Here is a 19,768-nt window from a genome sequence, read left to right as displayed (position 1 = left end):
GTAACTATAGGTATTTTGTTTTTTTATAAACTCTTCACTACACAAAAGCTTAATGTAATAAATCAATGCAAAACAAAAGAGAGTTATTTTGTAAGGGGTTCGGCGTGTGTAGCTTTGTTATCGCTTTTTGGTGTGTATGTGTCTGGTATGTGTGTTTTAAATGAAATTATATTAGATCTATATAGAGAACCCAGTCAAGCTTGTTTTCCTTCCAAGAAAAAATAAATGGAATAACTTTTCAAATGTCCCCAAGGAAATTCACACAGAGACACAACTGCAGAGACGTCAAATTAATGCATTGACAAAGAATTCTCTCTCTGAGAATTTTCAAAGGGAGAGCGCGCGGCTCCTGTTTGGAATGCCAATAAAGAGAAAATCTTAAACTATTATAAGAAAACAAAACAAGATGCCATAGAATAAGGAATATAATGACAACGGGATTAGAAACAGCAGATGTCGTCTGATCTGCCCTGGATAACAAGACAAAATTAGTATTATATGGTCTATTCATTCATTAGTCTACTTATTTTTAGCAGGAACATGGTAGAAGAATACAAGGGACAAGAAACTGTCAAACCGATTTTGGAATTGAAAATGTTCAATAAAAAATTATTCAAATTTGTAATAAGTGTTAAAAAAATGTATATCATAACAACCTCGGGTTGGCGTCGTATAGGAAAACATATACAAATCTACTTATTTTTGAAGAAACATTTAAACATTTTTGACATATCAATATTCCCAAGCGTTGATGCATCTACCTGTATTCTTCTACCATAAGCAGGAAACTACATGCTTAAATAAAACCAGTAAAAAAAAGTTAGGAAGTCTGGCGGGGCCGTTACAAATAAACTACGCCGCTCTTCTGAGTTCATAGAAAATAAAATCACTTAAGATTCCTTCAAACAATGTTGCATTCTATTCCAAGCGATTTAGCTGGAAACTTGGCTGAAAAATCAACAACACCTCTATCGAAATTTAATTTCAAAGAAAATAAAAAGGGAAAATCCTGAAATCATGACATCTTTCCTTTCCTTTCATTCATGTCGTTAATTTCACTTCCACAGCTAACACATTCTTCCCCTTTCAATTCATCATATTATACCACAACATTTCAGGCTAAATGATCAACAAGCAAGCAAATGCATCGAAATCAAGTTTGGCAAATATTCGACACCTACATAACATGATTATCTCGCCCAAGGTGTATATTATAAAAAAGGCCTCGATCTCGCCCACTCGAAAAAGAAATTTCCAAAATAACAACCCGAAATGGGCACGAATTGACGAAGATGTGCGTGACGTCTGCCCGGCATGTGATATAGGCCGGCACAATATGCTGCACATCTTTAATTGCAAAGCCAAACCTACCCAAGTGGAGACATTCTGTATGTCCACGACGTTAACATCCAAGAGTACATATTACAGTGAAAGCATAGAGTTCTGTCAACCTCAAGAAGGGCCTTCCTCGTTCATATGTAATTCATTCACTTATGAGGAGGCAAGGCCCACATCTCCACACCTTCGGGTGCAGTTCCTCTGTGTGTAAAAACTATGTTCTACTCCCAGAATCTCAAAACGCCACGCATCCATCCATGTAGTCCCCCTCAAGATATTCAATCACTGCAACAAGTGATGACCACATTTTTCGATCCCAATCATGGAATTATTACCTTAGGAGAAATTCTCGCATTCAAAATCGGACATTTCAACATTTGTGTATCTAAAGATAATACAAATATTGCAATTCGCGATCCCTGAATAGAACTGAATTTATGAGAGGAGTTAAAATTACCCCAGGGTGTAGTGGACCGGAGGAGTGGACCGATATTGCCCATCTTCGAGCTCGATCTTAGTTTGACAATAATATTACGAGAGTTATCATGCGCACGGACGGACGGACATCGCTACATCGACTCCAAATATCCTGAAACAGATCTGGTCCAAAGAGACTTACGAATCAAATTTATTTGCTTCCTCCCTCTTTCCAAACAAATATTTCTATGTTTTCTGTTCGACCATCTGGAACCACTTCCATCAAATTTTACAGGGATAGGATGCATTTTCCCCCCTACATATCGTTTAGAATTTTGGATAGAAATATAGAAAAAAGAAAACGGCACGTACGACATGCCGGCCATTCGGCATCACATTTCTCTCTCACAATCGCTGAAAACAATGAATTCGACTCAAAATAAATTTTGGGCTAAGGGCAATGTAAATCTTGTATTCTAATGTGTCCAACGACTTCCCTCCCCCTTCCCAACAAATATTTCTATGCTTTTTGTCCCACCCACCACCTTATATCATCTTATCCTTCTCAGTATCATGGAATGTCTGCAGAAATAGTTTATATTTCCATGATTTCCTTTTTCTCCTCCTGCTGTTTTACCTTCAATTCACCCCCCTTTTTTAACGTTTGACATGTTGTCGTTGTTAAACGACAGGACTTCTAATGATCGCAGTCAATGAACACGATGACACACCATTTGTAACATTTTGAAAAATTAAAATTTAACAATTTTTTGTCCACCATTGCAAAAATAGTGTCATTTCTTTCAAAATCTGCAACGATCTTTCCTCCTTTAATAACACCACCATTAATATTAGTGAGTGGCACGACAGACAGGACAGGCCCCGTCCGTACGACGACTCCGTTCAACCATAATAGACTGATAGATTTTATCACAACAAACCGGCGGCAAAACGGCATCATTCCCGCCGAAGTCTTTAAAATTAAAGAACTTTTTTTCTCTTCTACTACGACATATACGAAATTAATAATAAATTTGTTTATTTTATTGTGTGTTTCGTAGCATTTTGTTTTATTAATTATCAAATTCTTTTTATGTAATTTTATATGACTGTTCTTCTTCATCTTTTTGCTGGCTGTTGTTGGGTTGGTTGGTTGGTTTATTGATTGGTAGGTTGTGGGGATTGGAAAATGTGGGAGAGACAGGCGTGTGTATGTGTGTGTGTGTGTTTTGTGTCAAATATTCAATTTCTGTTCTCACTTTGCGCAATTGCTCTATAATCTCTCTCATCAATGTTAAAAAAAAATGATAGTATCTCTTTGTTTGTTTTTCCTTCCTTTTTTTATTTATTTGTTGTTTATTTTTTGATGTATTTTTTCCAGATGTTGGTTTGTTTGTTCTTTATTCTTGTTGTTGTTTTTATTTAATATATAATTTTTACTTTTTTAATATTTTTTATTATTTAATTTTTATTATATATTTTAATGCAAAAAAATGCTTTTCTTTTTCACACATTGAGAAATGATGGAGTGTGGGAGAAAGAGGTGGTGGTGGTGGAGAACGTAATTTTTATTGGAGAATGGGGTTGGCGGCTGCAAATTGCTGACACAGGGTATCAGCACCCTGTCGCAAAATAATAAGGACAACGAGCTGAATTTTTTGCTTTTATTTAGAGAGTGGTGGAGTGGGAGCAGAAAACCCTAGGGTTTCCTGCATTTTTGTTTACTTTTTTTACTGCTTTTTTTTTTGTTTTGTTTTTAAGAATCGAATGAGAAATGTGACCTCTATAAAAAGTGGAAAATATAGAATATTACATTTAATTGTAATGACTACATTTAAAAAATACATATGTATAATAATAATATAATAATAATAGTAGTTGTTGTTGTTGTAGAAAAAAACATGCATCTGCAGGATCGATAAACGATCTATTGACTCACTGACTGACTGACTGATTGATTTAATTAATACAAAAAGAAAACGAGAAGATGAAAAAAGAGGGTTGTTTCTGGTATTTCCGAATTGAAAATTAGTTTTTATTAATTATATGTACTTGTTGCTTTGGAGAGAGTGGTTGGGTGGGTGGGGAGGAATATAGAAGGGAGCCATGAATTATATGAATTGTTTGTTTCTGGGGGATTGTAGTTGTGTGGGTGGTGTTTGCTGCAGTTGGGTGTAGTAACTGGAGGAGAACAGTTTCCTTTTCTGTTTCTTGTTGTTGTAGTTTTAAAAATAAGAAATGCAAATAGTATTTTTAGGGGGTATGTTTTTGTTTTGTTTTTAAGGATTTGTTTTTGTTTTTTTTTTTTGTTTTTGTGGGGGGTTTACTTAAATTACGACACATCCTGATCTTCAACATCTTGGATTTGTTCTTTCTGTTCACCATCACCTGCGAAAAGAATTTAAAAAAAACGAGTATTTAATAAATATTGCATCTCAATGTAAGATTTTATTTTTTCAGTTCAGTTAACTCACCATCGGCTTGCATATCCGATGTCCATAATGTAAGGTTGTCCCTCAGCAGTTGCATGATAAGTGTGGAATCTTTGTAACTTTCTTCACTTAATGTATCAAGTTCTGCAATGGCATCATCGAATGCTGCTTTCGCCAAACGGCAGGCGCGATCGGGTGAGTTCAAAATTTCATAATAGAATACCTGGAAAAATAGGAATATTTGGAAATTAGTTGGGAATTTTGATTGGTAAAAAGTAAAGGGTGAGTAGAAATGGTATTTATATTCAAGGAGAAAACTTCCCTCACTTTTTCCGATTTATTTGTTTTTGATGGAAAACAAAGAGAGAAATTTTGGAAGCAGTTGATTAATAGCTTATTGTGGTTTAAGAGCCTCAATTATCGGTAGATCAATTCTATCTTTAGACTTCTATGAAAATAGCTTTTCGTTTTCATTGAAGAAAACTTTTTGGCTTCCATGAGAAGCAACATTTTCGTTTGGAATTCTACAAAAAGTTTTATCATCTACAGAATGACCTAATTTGGACTCTTGTAAGAGTGCCTCTTTATTGGTTATAGTTGAAAACATTTGAAGAACCCTGGACTTCCGTGAGAAAATTTTTCAATCATTTGAAACTTCTATGATCAGTCGATTTGAAGTTCTGACAGAAGATCTTTTGGAGTTTCATACGATTTTTTGCATATGTGATATGAGAAGACTTTTAGCTCCCTTTGGAGATAGAAGACATTTCGAACATCTCTAAAGACGGTCATATTTGGAGTCTTGTGAGGAGTACCCTAGGCTCGGAATTTTTTTTGACAACATCTTTTACATTTTCCAAATAATAATAACAAATAACAAGAAATAAAAAACTTATTCACCACCAAGATATTATAAATGTAATTTTCCACTTACCGAAAAGTTAAGCGCCAAACCCAAACGAATTGGATGTGTTGGTGGCAAATCATTCATAGCAATATCACTAGCTGCCTTATAGGCAATCAATGAATTTTCGGCCGCATCTTTGCGATCCGAACCGGTGGCAAATTCAGCCAAATAACGATGATAATCACCCTTCATTTTATAGTAGAATACTTTGCTTTCGCCTGTGGTGGCACATGGAATGAGATGTTTCTCTAAAACATTTAATATGTCCGAGCATATGTCGCGTAATTCTTTTTCGACTTGTCCGCGATAGGTTTTGATCATTTCCAATTTCTCCTCGGCACCCTTATTCTCCTCTTTTTGTTCAATTGAGGTAATTATACGCCATGAGGCACGACGTGCGCCAATCACATTTTTGTAGGCAACCGATAAGAGATTACGCTCCTCAACGGTTAATTCCACATCCATGGAGGCAACTTTTTTCATGGCCTCAACCATTTCTGAAAGAGGGGAAAAAATAGAAAAAAGAGATTATTAATTTAAATGAAAAAAAAACATGTTTTTTATTCTATGGTGGACAAATTATTTTCAATCAGGTAAAGACGTGGAGTAAAAACCCATAGTGGGTTTGGTAGGGTAGGGTTATTTTTGTGTAACAAGGGTGTAGCATTTATGGGAGTGGTATTATAATAAAAAAATGTTATGCATGCTTATTCACACAGCTCACCTTAAAGCGTTGTTATCTATCTTTAAAATTACAAATTAGAGGACTTTCCTGTTTGGAAATCAACGTGAACCAAAAAAGGTTTTTTATACCCACAGCCATACGGCTACAGAGAGTATATATCATTTGATACGGCCAAAACGTGCCTCATTGAAAAAATGGTATTAGATCCTAGGTATCGTTAGACCAAACCAGTTTCAGGACATTTGGAGTTGATCTAGCGATGTCCTTCTGTCTGGCTGGTGAGATCGAATGGAGTATCCGGTTCCGGTAGGTTCATCGTAATATTATTGCCAAACTCAGATGAAGTTCGGAGATGGTCAAATATCGATCCACTCCTTCTGTTACCTCCCCCACAAAATGTCAACATTTTCAAAGAAAATAATTTATTACACAGAAGGAGAAAGGATTATACGATTTTGCTCCAACTTTGCAAATCCTAATATTTCCATCAGTGTTACGTCAGGTGCTAAAATGGACAATATCGGTCAAATCCATCAAGTACCTCCCCCACAAAGGGTCAAAATTTTGAATAACCAAAACGATCATAAAATTCGAAATAAGCACCCAGTTCTCTTAAATTTCACACATCCCATTATGAAGATGGGATATATCAGCGCGCTCCTTTTGGTATCTCCCCCCCCCCCATATGTTTCAAGATTTTGAAAACCGAAACGCTCAAATAAAGCAAAATTAATATCCGGTTCTCTTTAAATTTAAAACATTCCAAACATTTTTTGTAATACAAAATCTGTTGTGAAGATGGTATATATCTGCGGACCCCTTCTGGTCACAATTTTCGATTTTTTTTTTCTTTAATCTGCGAAAAGTCAGCGATTCTTTACAACTTGCTGTATCTACACAGCTATCTACGACAAAATGAAAAGGCACAAACCGGTAGCACTTGGGGTGCGGACAAGGAAACCTCGATGACCTCTTTATAAAGCGATAGGTCGAGGTCTGCGGCCCAGCAATGCGGCCCAGTGTGGTTTGTGAAATATAAGTGGTACTCAGTAAAGGAACATCCATACCTGCCAGAATGCTGCAATGAGAACTGTGACAGGTTGCCTCATGACACCAATGAATCGTCTACATGAGGTCTTTCTCGTACGTCAGCATACCCCATGCGCATCAGGAAGGACATACATGAGCTCGAGGAAGGTTCATCGCTATATGAGAGAGCCTCTAGATCAATAAGCCTATCAGACAGATCGGAGTGGCATTCATACTGATGTAGTCGCAGATCCACCACAGCTGAAGAATACCGGCTGCCTAGACAAAGCAGGGTGGTTTTCCTTGGCGCAGTTACGTTCAGAATGGTGCAGTAGCCTCAATTCGGATTGGGCACGATTTGAGGAAAAGGCGTATGATACAGGATCGCACAATGCGCTGCACCTATTTAATTGCCCTGGCAAATCTACCCCACCACTGAATCTAGAAGATCTTTGGATTCAGACCGAATTCCTCAACCTGGAGCTAGAGCCTGATTAGCAGGAATCAACAAACCATGTGAAGCTGTTATAACAACAACGTAAGAGGAATAACTATTTATGGGCAATTTAAACTAAAACAGTGCTCAAGGGCAAAGAGTGAAAACTTCTTCTTGTCTAAACTTCTTCTGTGTGGCCTATAAGTTTATCTTAAGCTGAATGGGTACAACCCGTTAATAAGCAGAATTGTCGATTTCAGAGTGAAAATCAGGCAGAAGATTTGCAAAAGCTACCAATGGTCACAGTTTGGTGCGGTTTAGGGCTGGTTGGGCATTTTTTCAAAGAGTGCTACCTTGAGATGATATCCGATTTTTTTTTTCGCCCATACAAGAAATGCATGACATGTGGCTTCAATAAGACGGCACGCTCATGTTGATGCGGACGAACCCGCTTCAATTAATACATTGGAAGATAACATTGAAGCATTTATATGAGCAAACAGTATGCCAAAATTGGGCTAAGCGGATGGACACTCCTTAAAGGGCCCAGTCGCAGTCAACATTTGCATGAAATCATCCTTAAACATTCAATTATATGGACCATTCTATCGATTAAAATAAAAAGATGTGCCCAACCCTGTTTTTCTTTTTTTTTTTTTTTTTTTTGAAAAACTTTTGTATAGCTCTTATAGAATCACCCTTTCGTAGGGCAAACAATTTACTCCAACCAACAGCAGACTCAAAGCCGTCCTCCCTCTCTCCTCCCTCCCTCTCTATTCAGACAACTCAAATAAACTAGGCTAAAAGAAGTTTAGAATACAAATTATGACCTTCAATAATTTCAGCAACTCGTGACGCAATTGTCTGGCTGGGGAAAAGTCAGTCAGTCAGCCTGCCACCAGCCAGCCAGCACAAAAAGAAAACCCTTTCACTTACACTCAGTCGCCAATATGCAAACATGAATGCATGAAACAGACAGACAGACAGGCGCAGCAGTAGAAGAACAAAAAGAAAAACAAAATAGGTATAAAGGTCTCCACCACATCACCACCATCTGCCGATGCCGCCGCCACGCAATGGAAAAGGAAATGCGGAAAATTATAAATCACATCCAAAAGCAGCAGCATTGAATCAAAAGGAAAAAAATGCTGGCACAAGCCTCCATGATTGGTTGGGCCATAAAACAATTATAGGGGGGCAGCAGGAGAAGAAGAAGAAAAAAGACCCATATTGTGTTGATGTAACCAAGGAGAAAATATAGAATGGGAATTTAACATTTGTGTGCAACCTCAGAAAACAGGCTTACAACATCGTCATCATTTCAACGTCAGACAAATAGACGGCGCGGCATATTATACACAGAGATCGACCGACCACCACTTAAACAAAGCTAAAATAATATGAAAGTAGTGGACAGACAGGCCAGGCCGGCGTTCGGGGGGAGAAGTATTAAAAATGTACATTCCAATAATAAAAATACAAAAAAAAAAAAGAAAACCGCTCACAAAGTGAGGGGCAACAACTTATGTTCGCTGTTTTTTTGCCGGCTCATAAGAATCTTAGCGAACAAAGTAGCGCAAAAACAAAGAAGAATTCTTGAAAAAGAAACAAAGCAAAGCAGCAACAAACTTGAAAACTACAAGAACAACAAGAATATTAGCAGCAGTCGCGGTTGGCGACTAACATTAACATTATTATTTAGCAGCTCGGCAAGACTAAAAAGTCTGCACACTGGAAGAAGAATAAACCTCAAGATTTCAGTCATGCGTGTGAGCGAGCAAGACAAATCCATCCATCTGAGACTCATACAAACACAATCACACACAAAATCACAATCAGCCATAATCTTAAGACACGAGGAGACTTTTCTAACAGCGCCCGCAAATGTGGCGACGGCGGCGGCGGCATGGTACAACAACCAAACCAAATTTTTTTTGGCAACAGCGAAAACAAAAACTCGCAAAGATTGCGAGAAAACTGAAGTGGAGGGCTAATGGGAGAAAGGGGGAAGAGGTGGGGATGGTTAGCTTGGTCACAAAGATCGGCTAGTTGGGGTGCAACAACAGTATCGTATGTTGGTTGTCCCAATAAAAAAACGCATGAAAAAAGCAATGTAAAGTGTCCATTACCATTACCTGTAGTTAGTCTGACGAGGTAGAAGAAAACCAAACTAAACTACACCACACTAAGGTGAGACATCGAGCGTATTAAAGCATGGTCACCAAACACCACCATTTTAATGGTGGCTGGTGGCGCGCAGTGGTGGTGAGTGACATAAACTCCACAAATATCCTTCAACACACCGCCGCTGTTAATTAAACTGGCTCTCAATTACCAATTTGCCATTTCATATTGGGTACTTTTTCTCCCCCGACAACCAAAAACTCGAATGGGGAAACGGTGGCGATGGCAACGACAAAAAGTCTACTCCTGTAGAAAATAATAAAAAAAACACATTTCCACATCTGTTTTTTACCCCAACACACATACAAACTGTTGAAGAAATATATACACATATATATGTTTCGGTATGCTCCAATTTCCCAACAAAGATTTGGGGGTAGTAGATGGGTGGTATAGTAAAGGGAGTTGTGTTCAAAACTCTAATGGCATGGAATACCGGGGGGGAGTTGGGTGGCTATAGATTAGCTAATGTTATTCGCTTCGTAGTGGGTAGGAGGTGGGAGATGGTAAAATTTAATTCGTTTTCCTTGTGCACACACAAGGGATGAAAATTTAATGGAGAAGTGAGGTTGTACTTCCCCACCACCACCAACGAACCAAAGAGAGCCCCCTCACCCCACTTAACCAAAAAATACAAGACATATATAATCACGCAAATTATTTAAATTCAAATTTGCCACGGTTACGCGCTGCAAACAACAATAACAGAATGAATAAAGGACAAACCACACCATCTCTCCGCTATTATTTCGGAACGACAGCAAAAATGTTTCCAAAGAAATTATATTGGCCAAAAAGGCAAAAAAAAAAAAAAAAAAAAAAAAAAACAAACAAAGTCAAGTAAGGCCACATGAGTGAGTAATACTGCATTAGTTCTACAACGTAATAAAACCGAAATCTAGCACAGTGTTGCCATGGAGGAATAAGGCAGTAGATAAATATCTAAAAATTGGCAAACGAAATGAAATAGAATTCGCCAACAAAATGTTGGAAAAGAACGAATTTTGGAATGAGCAAAATATCCATGATACCATGAAAATATCAAAAATATATATTGCCAAATATCTGCCAGTGAAGGCCCATTTGCGAACTCGAAAAAATATGGAATATAGGCAAATACCTTTATATGGGGCAATAGACAATTTTCTGTCATTGGAATGTAGGTTCCCCATTGCAAACTTCCGAAATTGAAATAATTCGTTGAGAAAATTTCCTAAAATCGCGAAAATACTATTATATGGGGGGCTATATAAAGTTCTGGAACTGTACAATCAATTTTCTGTCATAGAATATAGTTTCCATTGCGAACTTCCAAATTCTAAAATTGAAATAAATCCCTTGAATTGTCTATAATCGCGAAAATACCATTGTATGAGGGCTATATGAAGTCCTGAAACTTGATAGGCAAATTTCTGCCATATGAATGTGGTTCCCTTTGCAAACTTCCAAATTATAAATTTGGGGCTTTACAAAGTTGTGGATCTGTATGGGCAATTTTCCGTCAGAGAAGGGAGCACCCATTACAATCTCCAATTACCAAATTTTAAACAATTCCGACAAAAAAGTGAATAAGATTGTGAAAATAGAGAATTTTGGGAGGTTCAGTTATATGGGGGCCATACGAACATATGAACTTGTTTAGAAAATTTTCTACCAAATATAAAAATCCGTTAAAAATATCGACCTATATATACAGTTCTCTGCAAGGATGTTTCCTACATACTGGGAACACAAAGTGTCAATTTATAGCACATAAGCATTAAAATTATGATTAAAACATCTAAAAAAAAAATCTGGCAACGCTATGCCTGAATAAACGTGGTTTTTGTTCATCGCAGCTTTTCATTCTTCAAATGAATAGAATTTATTAATAAATCGGACGCATTATACACATTCTTCGGAAATTGCAGTTTGTTGCATGACTTGTTGTTAAAATTAAATTTAAAATACCGCTTTATACACAATATTGCATAATTGTTATTTTGCTGCTAAATTGTTGCTGTGCTGTTGGTTGCTGATTTTGTTGCTGCATTTTATTGTTGCTCTTGTTTGCCTTGTTTTTGGATGCTTCTTCTGTTTTTTTCTCCAAGTAACCAAAAATGCCTAGTGCGGAGAAATGTGGTATTTGCAACAATTCTATAACAAAATCCCAAGGAAGCATTATGTGTAAAATGTGTAATAAATGGATACATGCCGCCTGTGCTAATATCAATGAAAAAGATTTAGCTGCTTTAAAATCTGTCAAATCCAGCATTTTTACTTGTGTCTCATGTGAGAACTGTCAACGAACCAATCCCAATAGGAATAGCATATCGGACGAGTTTCGGAGTCTTAATGCTAAGTTAGATGGCATAATAATGAGTAACCAGACTGAAAAGAACTCCATTAAAGCAGCTCTGGATGAAATTAAAAATGAGATGAGATCTTATTTAACTGAACTTAAATCCGATATTAATAGCTGCAATGAAAAAGTGAGCAACCTAAAATCTGCTACAGATTCAAAAATATCAGATCTCCAGGCTGAAGTGAATGTGTTACATCGCAGACTGAATAGAGCTGACTTTTTAATCAGCGGCTTGCCTGCTGGGTTAACAGACTTGGTTGCCCCGGTAATGGCGTTAAGCTCATTTTTTAATGTGTCGCTTTCTACTCATGATATCAATTATATTGGCTACATAAGCAACGGAAAACAGATCCTAGTTAAGCTGAATAATGTTAATGCCCGCGATTTAATCATGAAGGAGTATTTCAGAACCAGGACTCTTAAAGTGTCGGACATAATTAAAGGTGAAGGTGGTGACCTGTCAAATAGAGTTTACCTAAACGACCATTACACTCCTGCTGCGGCATATCTAAATTCGCTCTGTATAAGGCTTCGCCGACAAGCAGTTATAACCAAATTTAAGGTTCTAAATTCAGACATACTGAAAGCCAAACTGATACTCACAGATGGCACCGAAATTTTTGCAGATGCTAAGAAATGTTCTTCTTTGTTAAATAACTCTGAACAAGTTCAAAATTAGTGTAATACAACTTCAGAAATTGACTGTTCTACTTAATCTTTATTAATGAATTGAAAATTGAACTCATATTAAAAGTGAAGAGCTGCATGAATGTTATTGCAATATTGTTCTTCTTTATGGAAATATTATTGTATTTTAAAAAATTTGTATTAAATATCTTTTTTTGGCTCCCCATTTTCAATTTTTGGCTCTGTCGTAATGTCTTTTAGTGAAAATCTAGGTCCAATAATTAACGATAACTCGTACATTAAATCCGTGTTGTGTCCGTATAGTGATAACTTAAAAGTGGCTCATCTAAATTGCAGGAGCATCAAGCCTAAAAACAAACTTGATGAACTGAGACTTATTTTAAAGGGCAATGTGTTCCATATTTTTGCTGTGACAGAAACGTGGCTCATGAATGAAATTTGCAATAAAGCCGTTTCTTTACCTGGATATAGACTTTGCCGGAATGATCGCCAGGCTCCAGGTAGAGGAGGTGGTGTAGGTTTATTTATTGTTAATGGTCTCCCCTACAAAACGGTGTTGAAAACCTCTTTTCCTGGATGTGAATCGCTTTTCGTTAAGTTGTGCTTTGATAATATTGAAATCTTGTTTGGCGTGGTTTATTTACCAACTGGTAATTTATATGATTTTGAGTGTCATCATATGGATTTATTTTCGGAGCACCAAAATATAGTTATTTTTGGTGATTTTAATAATAACCTATTTGATGATACTAAGTCTAGTAATTTTCGCTCACTGTGCATAAGATATAATTTGTCAATTGTTCACAATTCTAAGCCCACACATTTTGATTTAAGAACAAGAACAACTTCATTAATAGATTTCATGTTGGTAAGTGATGCTTCATTTGTTAACTTTAGTGATCAAGTTCAGTGTCCGTCTGTCTCTGACCATGCCCTACTTTTCGCGTCTCTTTCCTTAAGTTATTATAAGCCGCTTGAATTCCTGGAGTACCGAGATTACAACAACATGGATTGGGATAGATTTCTGTTGATCTTGCGTGCTTTTGACATGAATTTACTGCTAAGTGAACCTGATGTAAACATCAAATGCTCTCAAATTAGTTCTCTAATTGGTAGCTTATTTGCCTGTGTACCTGTTGTTAGGAAAAGGGTACAACTTCGCACAGAAACATGGATTAAGGCTAGCGATGTCACATTTGCTAGATCCGTTAGAGATTTAGCTTTTAATGCATTTCAATTAGACCGTTGTCAGGAGAATTGGGCTGTTTACTGTAAATATAGAAACAGGGCAAGGACCGTTATTAGAAGGGCAAAGAGGAAACATTTTGTAGCAATGTTTGGCAGGTTAGATACATCTGGCGTTTGGAAATTGTTGCGTAATGCAGGTTATGTAAATCAAAATCATTCTGTTTTTGATATTGATGTGGATGACATAAATTGTTCCTTTATTAACACTGACCATAGACCTGCAGGGCAAGTGGACTTTATGCAGGATGTTGATTCTAACACGTTATTTTCTTTTCGATACGTTGAGGAGGCTGAAATTTTTGAAGCATTGCACAAAATTCACTCTAAATCAGTAGGGGTGGATATGATACCCATACGATTTATTAAGTTAATTTACCCGTACGTCATGGATATATTTTTACACTTCGTGAACTATATATTAGTAAGCTCAACTTTTCCACTTGCATGGAAAAAAGCTCGTGTTGTCCCCATCCCCAAATCGAATAATGTTAGTTGCCCAGATGACCTTCGCCCAATTTCTATACTACCATCTGTATCTAAGATAGTAGAGATTATAATGAAGAATCAAATTGTGGAATATACTTCGAGTCTAATATCTGACACTCAATATTCATTTCGAAGAGGGCATAGCACTACACACTTGCTTATAAAGGCAACGGATAATATACGCCAGAATATCAACGAGGGCAGAGTAAGTGTACTTGTTTCTCTGGACTTATCAAAAGCTTTTAACTCCGTAGATCACATAATTATGATAAATAAACTTAAGAATATATTTAATTTTTCGTCCACGGCGTGTAGGCTTATGTATTCTTATCTCAGTGATAGGTCCCAGTTTGTGGCTCTGAACGGTTGTCAGTCGGATACTATTTTGACCTATAGTGGCATACCGCAGGGGTCGGTATTAGGACCACTTTTATTTATTTTGTATGTGAATGATCTTAAGGATGTCACTGATTCTGATTCATGCAAAACTTATCAATTCGCGGATGATATTTTCCTCCTTTTTAGTGGTGACCGTGAGTCGCCGTCAGTGTTTGAAAATCGCATTAATACGTGCCTTGTTCAGTTTTCATATTGGTCATCCATGAATTTACTTACAATAAATCCAACCAAAACAAAGGCCATGATGTTTGGAGCATTTAAAAATCATACTATTAATATAAAGTTGCTTAATGATGATGTGGAATTTGTCCCCCATCATAAATGTTTAGGAGTGGTAATTGATAATGAGTTGTCTTTTAAGAATCATATTGACATCATATCTGGGAAGGTGTGGTCTTATTTACGACGGTTTTATGCATGTAACCTATATTTACCTTGCTATGTAAAGGAAAAGTTGGCGCATGCTCTGTTAATGTCTACAATATTATATGGCATTGAGGTAGTGTCCGGTGCTACTGGTATTCACCTTCTCCACTTACGAAGAATCGTAAATTCTATAGTTCGGTTTGTATATAAGGTCCGTGGAAGAGAGCATATATCTGAATATGTGAAACGGTTTATCGGATGTTCATTTAATGAATTAATTACCTGTCGTAATCTCGTATCCTTTTATAATATAATAAGAAGTGGTAGACCAGTTTCTTTGAGGATGAGTTTCACATTTTCTCATTCAACTAGAAACCCTCAAATTTTTATTCCTAGGATCTTTAGAAATGATTATGCACGATCGTTTCTGGTACGGGTCGCGCGATGTTGGAACACATTACCCCAGGAATTAAGAGTTTTTTCACATTCTAACAATGTTTTTCGATTAAAACTGCTTCAACATCTTGCATCCTAATTGTTGTTGTTATATGTAGCAGTTTTATTACTTGATTTTTTTTTTTTTTTTTGCTATCTAATCTAAAAGTTATTGTTAACATGGACATTAATTACCTTGTATTCAAATTTTTATGGCTGGGGAGCCAATAACAATAATAATAATAATAATAACAAGTACTTTATATAGTAGTATAATGTATGTACGTATGTATATATCATGAAATTGTGAATTTATTTACTTTTATTATTGAATTGTTTTTTAACTCAGGTTTAAGGTAGGCTATGTAATAATTATGTATGGTCTATTAGGCCTTTTTATTACAAATGGATTAATAAATAAATAAATAAATAAATAAAACACCTTAAATCTGCCGGTACAACTATATGGGGGCTATATCAGAACGTCGAACTATTTGGTCTATTGCCAATAAAAAAACTGCGATCCTAATACCCATCTAAGCAGAATTCTACTAAAACGAGGATCTGATTATCTAATTTTCGGTCAGAGGAGATTGAATGGTAGTAGCCAATTACAAACTCCAAATATCAAAATTGAAACAATTCAGTTGAAAATTGTACCTGAAATGATCAAAAAACGCCATACAAGGAGGCATATGATAGCTAACTATAGGAAAACATGGACTTATAGAGTAAAGGTGGGAATACATAAAGGCCTTATTTGGCTGGCTTGAGTCATCGGCTGTCTTCTTCGTAGAGGAACAATGGAGTTTTAGGTTGACTTAGTTCGATTTTGGCCATAAGTTCCTTTATTCATTTCCGAAGAATCCAGCCGAAGACTTAAGCCAGCCAAATAAGCGCTTTATGGATGGATGGAAAATGTGGCGACAATCGTCAAAATACCAAATACCAGGATGTACTGTTGTTATATAAGGGCCTTAAAATGTTCTACCTGTGGTAATGTTGCCTATTACAAACTCGAAATTTGAAACAATAACACTGTTGAAAAATGTGGCTATTGTCATCAAAATACCAAATGTGTGTGTGTGTGGGGGGGGGGGGTAATATATCAAATATCGTGAAGCACCTTCCTATGGGGGAGGGACTAAACGAAAACATGGAGACATATGCCTCCCATTTTCAATACCATAAAAATTATGTAGCCATCTAGGACGATCCTCTGTAAAGTTAGATTGATTGTCAAAGTTAAAGACAGAGGACATTCTTTAATAGACAGACAGATAAAAGATTTCACATTGGAGTGATAGATTATGATTTGGATTGTCCAAAAGACGTCAACCAGGAACTACCTTAAATAATTTTTTCATAAAGTGTGGCCGTTGCAGACACTAACGCCAACAGTTTTATTTTCAATTTTACACATATTTTTGGGGGTACAACTAATATTATTTGTTTTTTTTTTTTTTTTTTTTGACTTGTGCCTAAAGAGGATTACATTCTTAGCCTTGACATTGAGGATTAAACACATCAGTAATTTGGGAGCCTGTTCTTAGACTTGACATTTATCGAAATTGTGTCCCATTTACAGGCATTCTAATTTTTATTAATTATATACAAGTCCTTCATTAAAAAATTGTTTATAAAAACAAATATTTACCATTTAAATCTTTTAATTCATTTTCCCTGTGTAATCGTCGATATTGTCATTTATTCATTGGCGCCAATGAATGGCCACCAACTTCCCTCTTCTTCTCCCACCCCTTACCAAACCAAAATTATTACAACCGATCAGTAAAGTTTACAAAAGAAAAAAAACTATTGTTTACAAACAAATCTCAATTTTAAATTAAGCAAAAAAAACCTACTTCCCCTTTCCCCCTATGTCAAACACAAACCGAAGAGAGTGAATTGATGACTCATTTTTAAGTCATTTGCGTGTGTGACGACGGCAATGACAGCGGTGACGATGTGCGCATGGCATGCATATTTTGGGGGAAACGAAACTCATTTCATTTATTGCTAAACTGTTTCCCCAACTTTTTTTGGGGGGAGAACAAATATGTACCATGGCAACTCTGTTTAAAAAACGAACAAACGTACGCACACACACACAGTCCAACCAACTTCTGTGTGTATACACCAAATTCTGCACGCTTTGATTACAAGTGCATGTGTGTGTGTGTGTGTGTGCTTTCGAACTTTTTGGTTACTTGTTAGCAGCGCGCAAAGCAACAACGATCGATTCATTCATCGATTTTTCGCGCTTGTAACACGAACAGCTCACACAAAACGCACGCAAACAGACGCACACACCTTTGCAAAGCAAATCACACACATTTCAACAAACCAAATGTATGATGAGCAAGGGAAGGGGGGCAACAAAAACTCTCATCAAACGAGAGAACAAACAAAAAAGGAGACTGAGTAAGCCCAAAGAGTTAACAAACAAGGCAACAACAATAATATTGCGAATCTGCGAATTTTGTAACCTAGCTAGCGGTGCTATTCACTCAAACGGCAAACAGGATACTAAAGCACAACTTTGTCGTTATGGCAAGTGAAATGGCAATAGGAGATAATGAGAGACTGGCGACGACGACGACAACGAAAAAGACGGCGCTGATGATGACTCGAAATTGCAAAAACCACATTTTAAGACGAAAATTTTTTTCGTTTGCCGTCTCCACCATAAAGTAATAAAAAAAAGTTTTGTTTGCTATGCAGCACATTTTACTTCCTCATTACTGGGATTTTGAACGGCGTCGACGACGACTCTAAAGATAGTAAAAAAGAAAATGTATCTAAATTTAGATATAACACTTCTCGAGAATATGAAAAATAAATTACACTCATGTGCAAGACACCACCCTAAAATAAACATAACCCCGCACCCCCCTACATTATCCACATCACATCGACGCAGCAGTCACTCCATAGTCATCACCACCATCGTCGTCGCCGCCGCCGCCTCCGTTGTCGTCATATACATTTATGGAAATTTTCTCTATACTCTTTGAGATTTTAACCAAGAAAATTTTTTTCTTCACCAATTTCAAATAATTTGACAGCAAAAGAAAAAAGATTTTCTTGGTAAAAAATAAGTCATTGTCAATCCAGGCAGCCACAAGAAGCTTTTTGTCGTTTAAGACAAGGCATAATTGAGGGAAAAAAACACGCCGCCGAAGAATTTTGCCGGCCAAAAACTAGTTTTGTTGTATTTATCATTGCGATTTCTACGAAAACTTTTTACTCATCATCAGCTCGGCTGGATGTTCTACTATGTGGTGGTTTGTTCAAGACACTACTGGCCTTTGATTGCTTTGACTGCTGACGCACCATCCATCCAGCCAGCCAACCAACGACGAAAAGACGGAGAGGCAACACAGACCGACTGATAGACATTCAGGTTTTCTTGACTTTTTTTCATTGTTCCCCTTCCCCATCGCACAACACATTATGAGATTCTTCCAGAGAAAAATTTTCCATTTTTATCCATTTAGCGAGTCTTTGGTATAGATGGAAGCTGGCATCCGATGCTTTTTACTTGGCCAATAGACATCTTTTAAAAGTTGATTACTGTTTTAATTTTTTTTAAACTATTACTCACCATCATAGCGTTCTGCTTGTTCGGCCAATTTAGCCTTGTACACATTATTTTCCCGTTCAGACATTGTGCAAATAGTTTATTTGTGGTAGAGTTGCTGTTGCTGTTGTTGTTTTTGTGTATTTGTAGAGAAAAGGTGTTTTAATGCCTTTTTCTGCGTTCTTGTTTGTTAATTTTTTAACAATTTAACAACAGTTTCGTTTGAATCCCGGCGTCGGTCGTTGTGCTTCTGTATTTCAGTTACGACTTGGTCGCCTTCGTTCTTGTTCTTGCTTTTTTTTGCTTAACTTTTTTTCTCTACTACGTTTTTTCTTCTGTTTCTCTGACAAGCCGCCGCTTCTCTTCTATAATGTATGCGTGTGTGTGTGTGTTTTTCAATGTCGTTGGGTGTACGCAGGGTAAAGTCGCTCTGAAATCCTGGTCGGAGAAGAGAAAAAGAAATGGTTTTTCAGTGTTTTCTTTTAAATTCTATATCACTGAGTCACTTTTATGAATGTTTTCTTTGTTTTTACTTAGAATTCAGCGAAAATTATTTCTTTTCTTTTTTTGTGACAATAAAAAATACACACTTTTAAAATGGTTGATAATCGCCGTCGTCTTTACACCGCTGCTTCTCGATTTGATTTGTATAGAATCGTCGTCACACTAGTTTTTCGTTCCTTTTTTGTGGTTTTGTCGCCAATTGCAAGCAAGGCAACGAGAAATTTTTTGCATGCCGATATGGCCGAAACATGAGTGGAACAAGGAAAGGTAATATAACCAATATGGCCGCACCTTTTTGTAGTTTTGTAGTAGTGCGCAGAAAAGCAC

At 36.7% G+C, this 19,768-nt stretch overlaps 1 protein-coding gene across 1 annotated transcript; it reads right to left on the bottom strand.

Annotated features, from left to right (window-relative positions):
• Positions 1-2,989: 2,989 nt before the first annotated feature.
• Positions 2,990-19,680, bottom strand: LOC101894427 (14-3-3 protein epsilon). The gene is made up of 5 exons (XM_005181349.4): positions 19,528-19,680; positions 18,962-19,375; positions 5,122-5,591; positions 4,230-4,410; positions 2,990-4,143 (listed from the first exon to the last, which is right to left on the bottom strand). The coding sequence occupies exons 2-5, from the start codon at positions 19,023-19,025 to the stop codon at positions 4,088-4,090; spliced, it is 771 nt and encodes a 256-aa protein (XP_005181406.1). The 5' UTR covers positions 19,026-19,375; positions 19,528-19,680; the 3' UTR covers positions 2,990-4,087.
• Positions 19,681-19,768: the final 88 nt, after the last annotated feature.

The sequence above is a fragment of the Musca domestica genome, unplaced genomic scaffold (assembly GCF_030504385.1).
Source record: "Musca domestica strain aabys unplaced genomic scaffold, Musca_domestica.polishedcontigs.V.1.1 201, whole genome shotgun sequence".
In the NCBI taxonomy this organism is placed as follows: domain Eukaryota; kingdom Metazoa; phylum Arthropoda; class Insecta; order Diptera; family Muscidae; genus Musca; species Musca domestica.
Note: the sequence above shows the minus strand (reverse complement) of the source record. Positions and strands in the feature narration are given on the sequence as shown.

Excerpts from the sequence above, each read along its gene's own strand:
- LOC101894427 (XM_005181349.4), bottom strand. The coding sequence starts at position 19,025 with ATGTCTGAACGGGAAAATAATGTGTACAAGGCTAAATTGGCCGAACAA. Across the intron at positions 5,592-18,961 it reads ACAAGCAGAACGCTATGATG|AAATGGTTGAGGCCATGAAA; the intron begins GTGAGTAATAGT and ends CCCCTCTTTCAG. Across the intron at positions 4,411-5,121 it reads GTTTGGCGCTTAACTTTTCG|GTATTCTATTATGAAATTTT; the intron begins GTAAGTGGAAAA and ends CTATTTTTCCAG.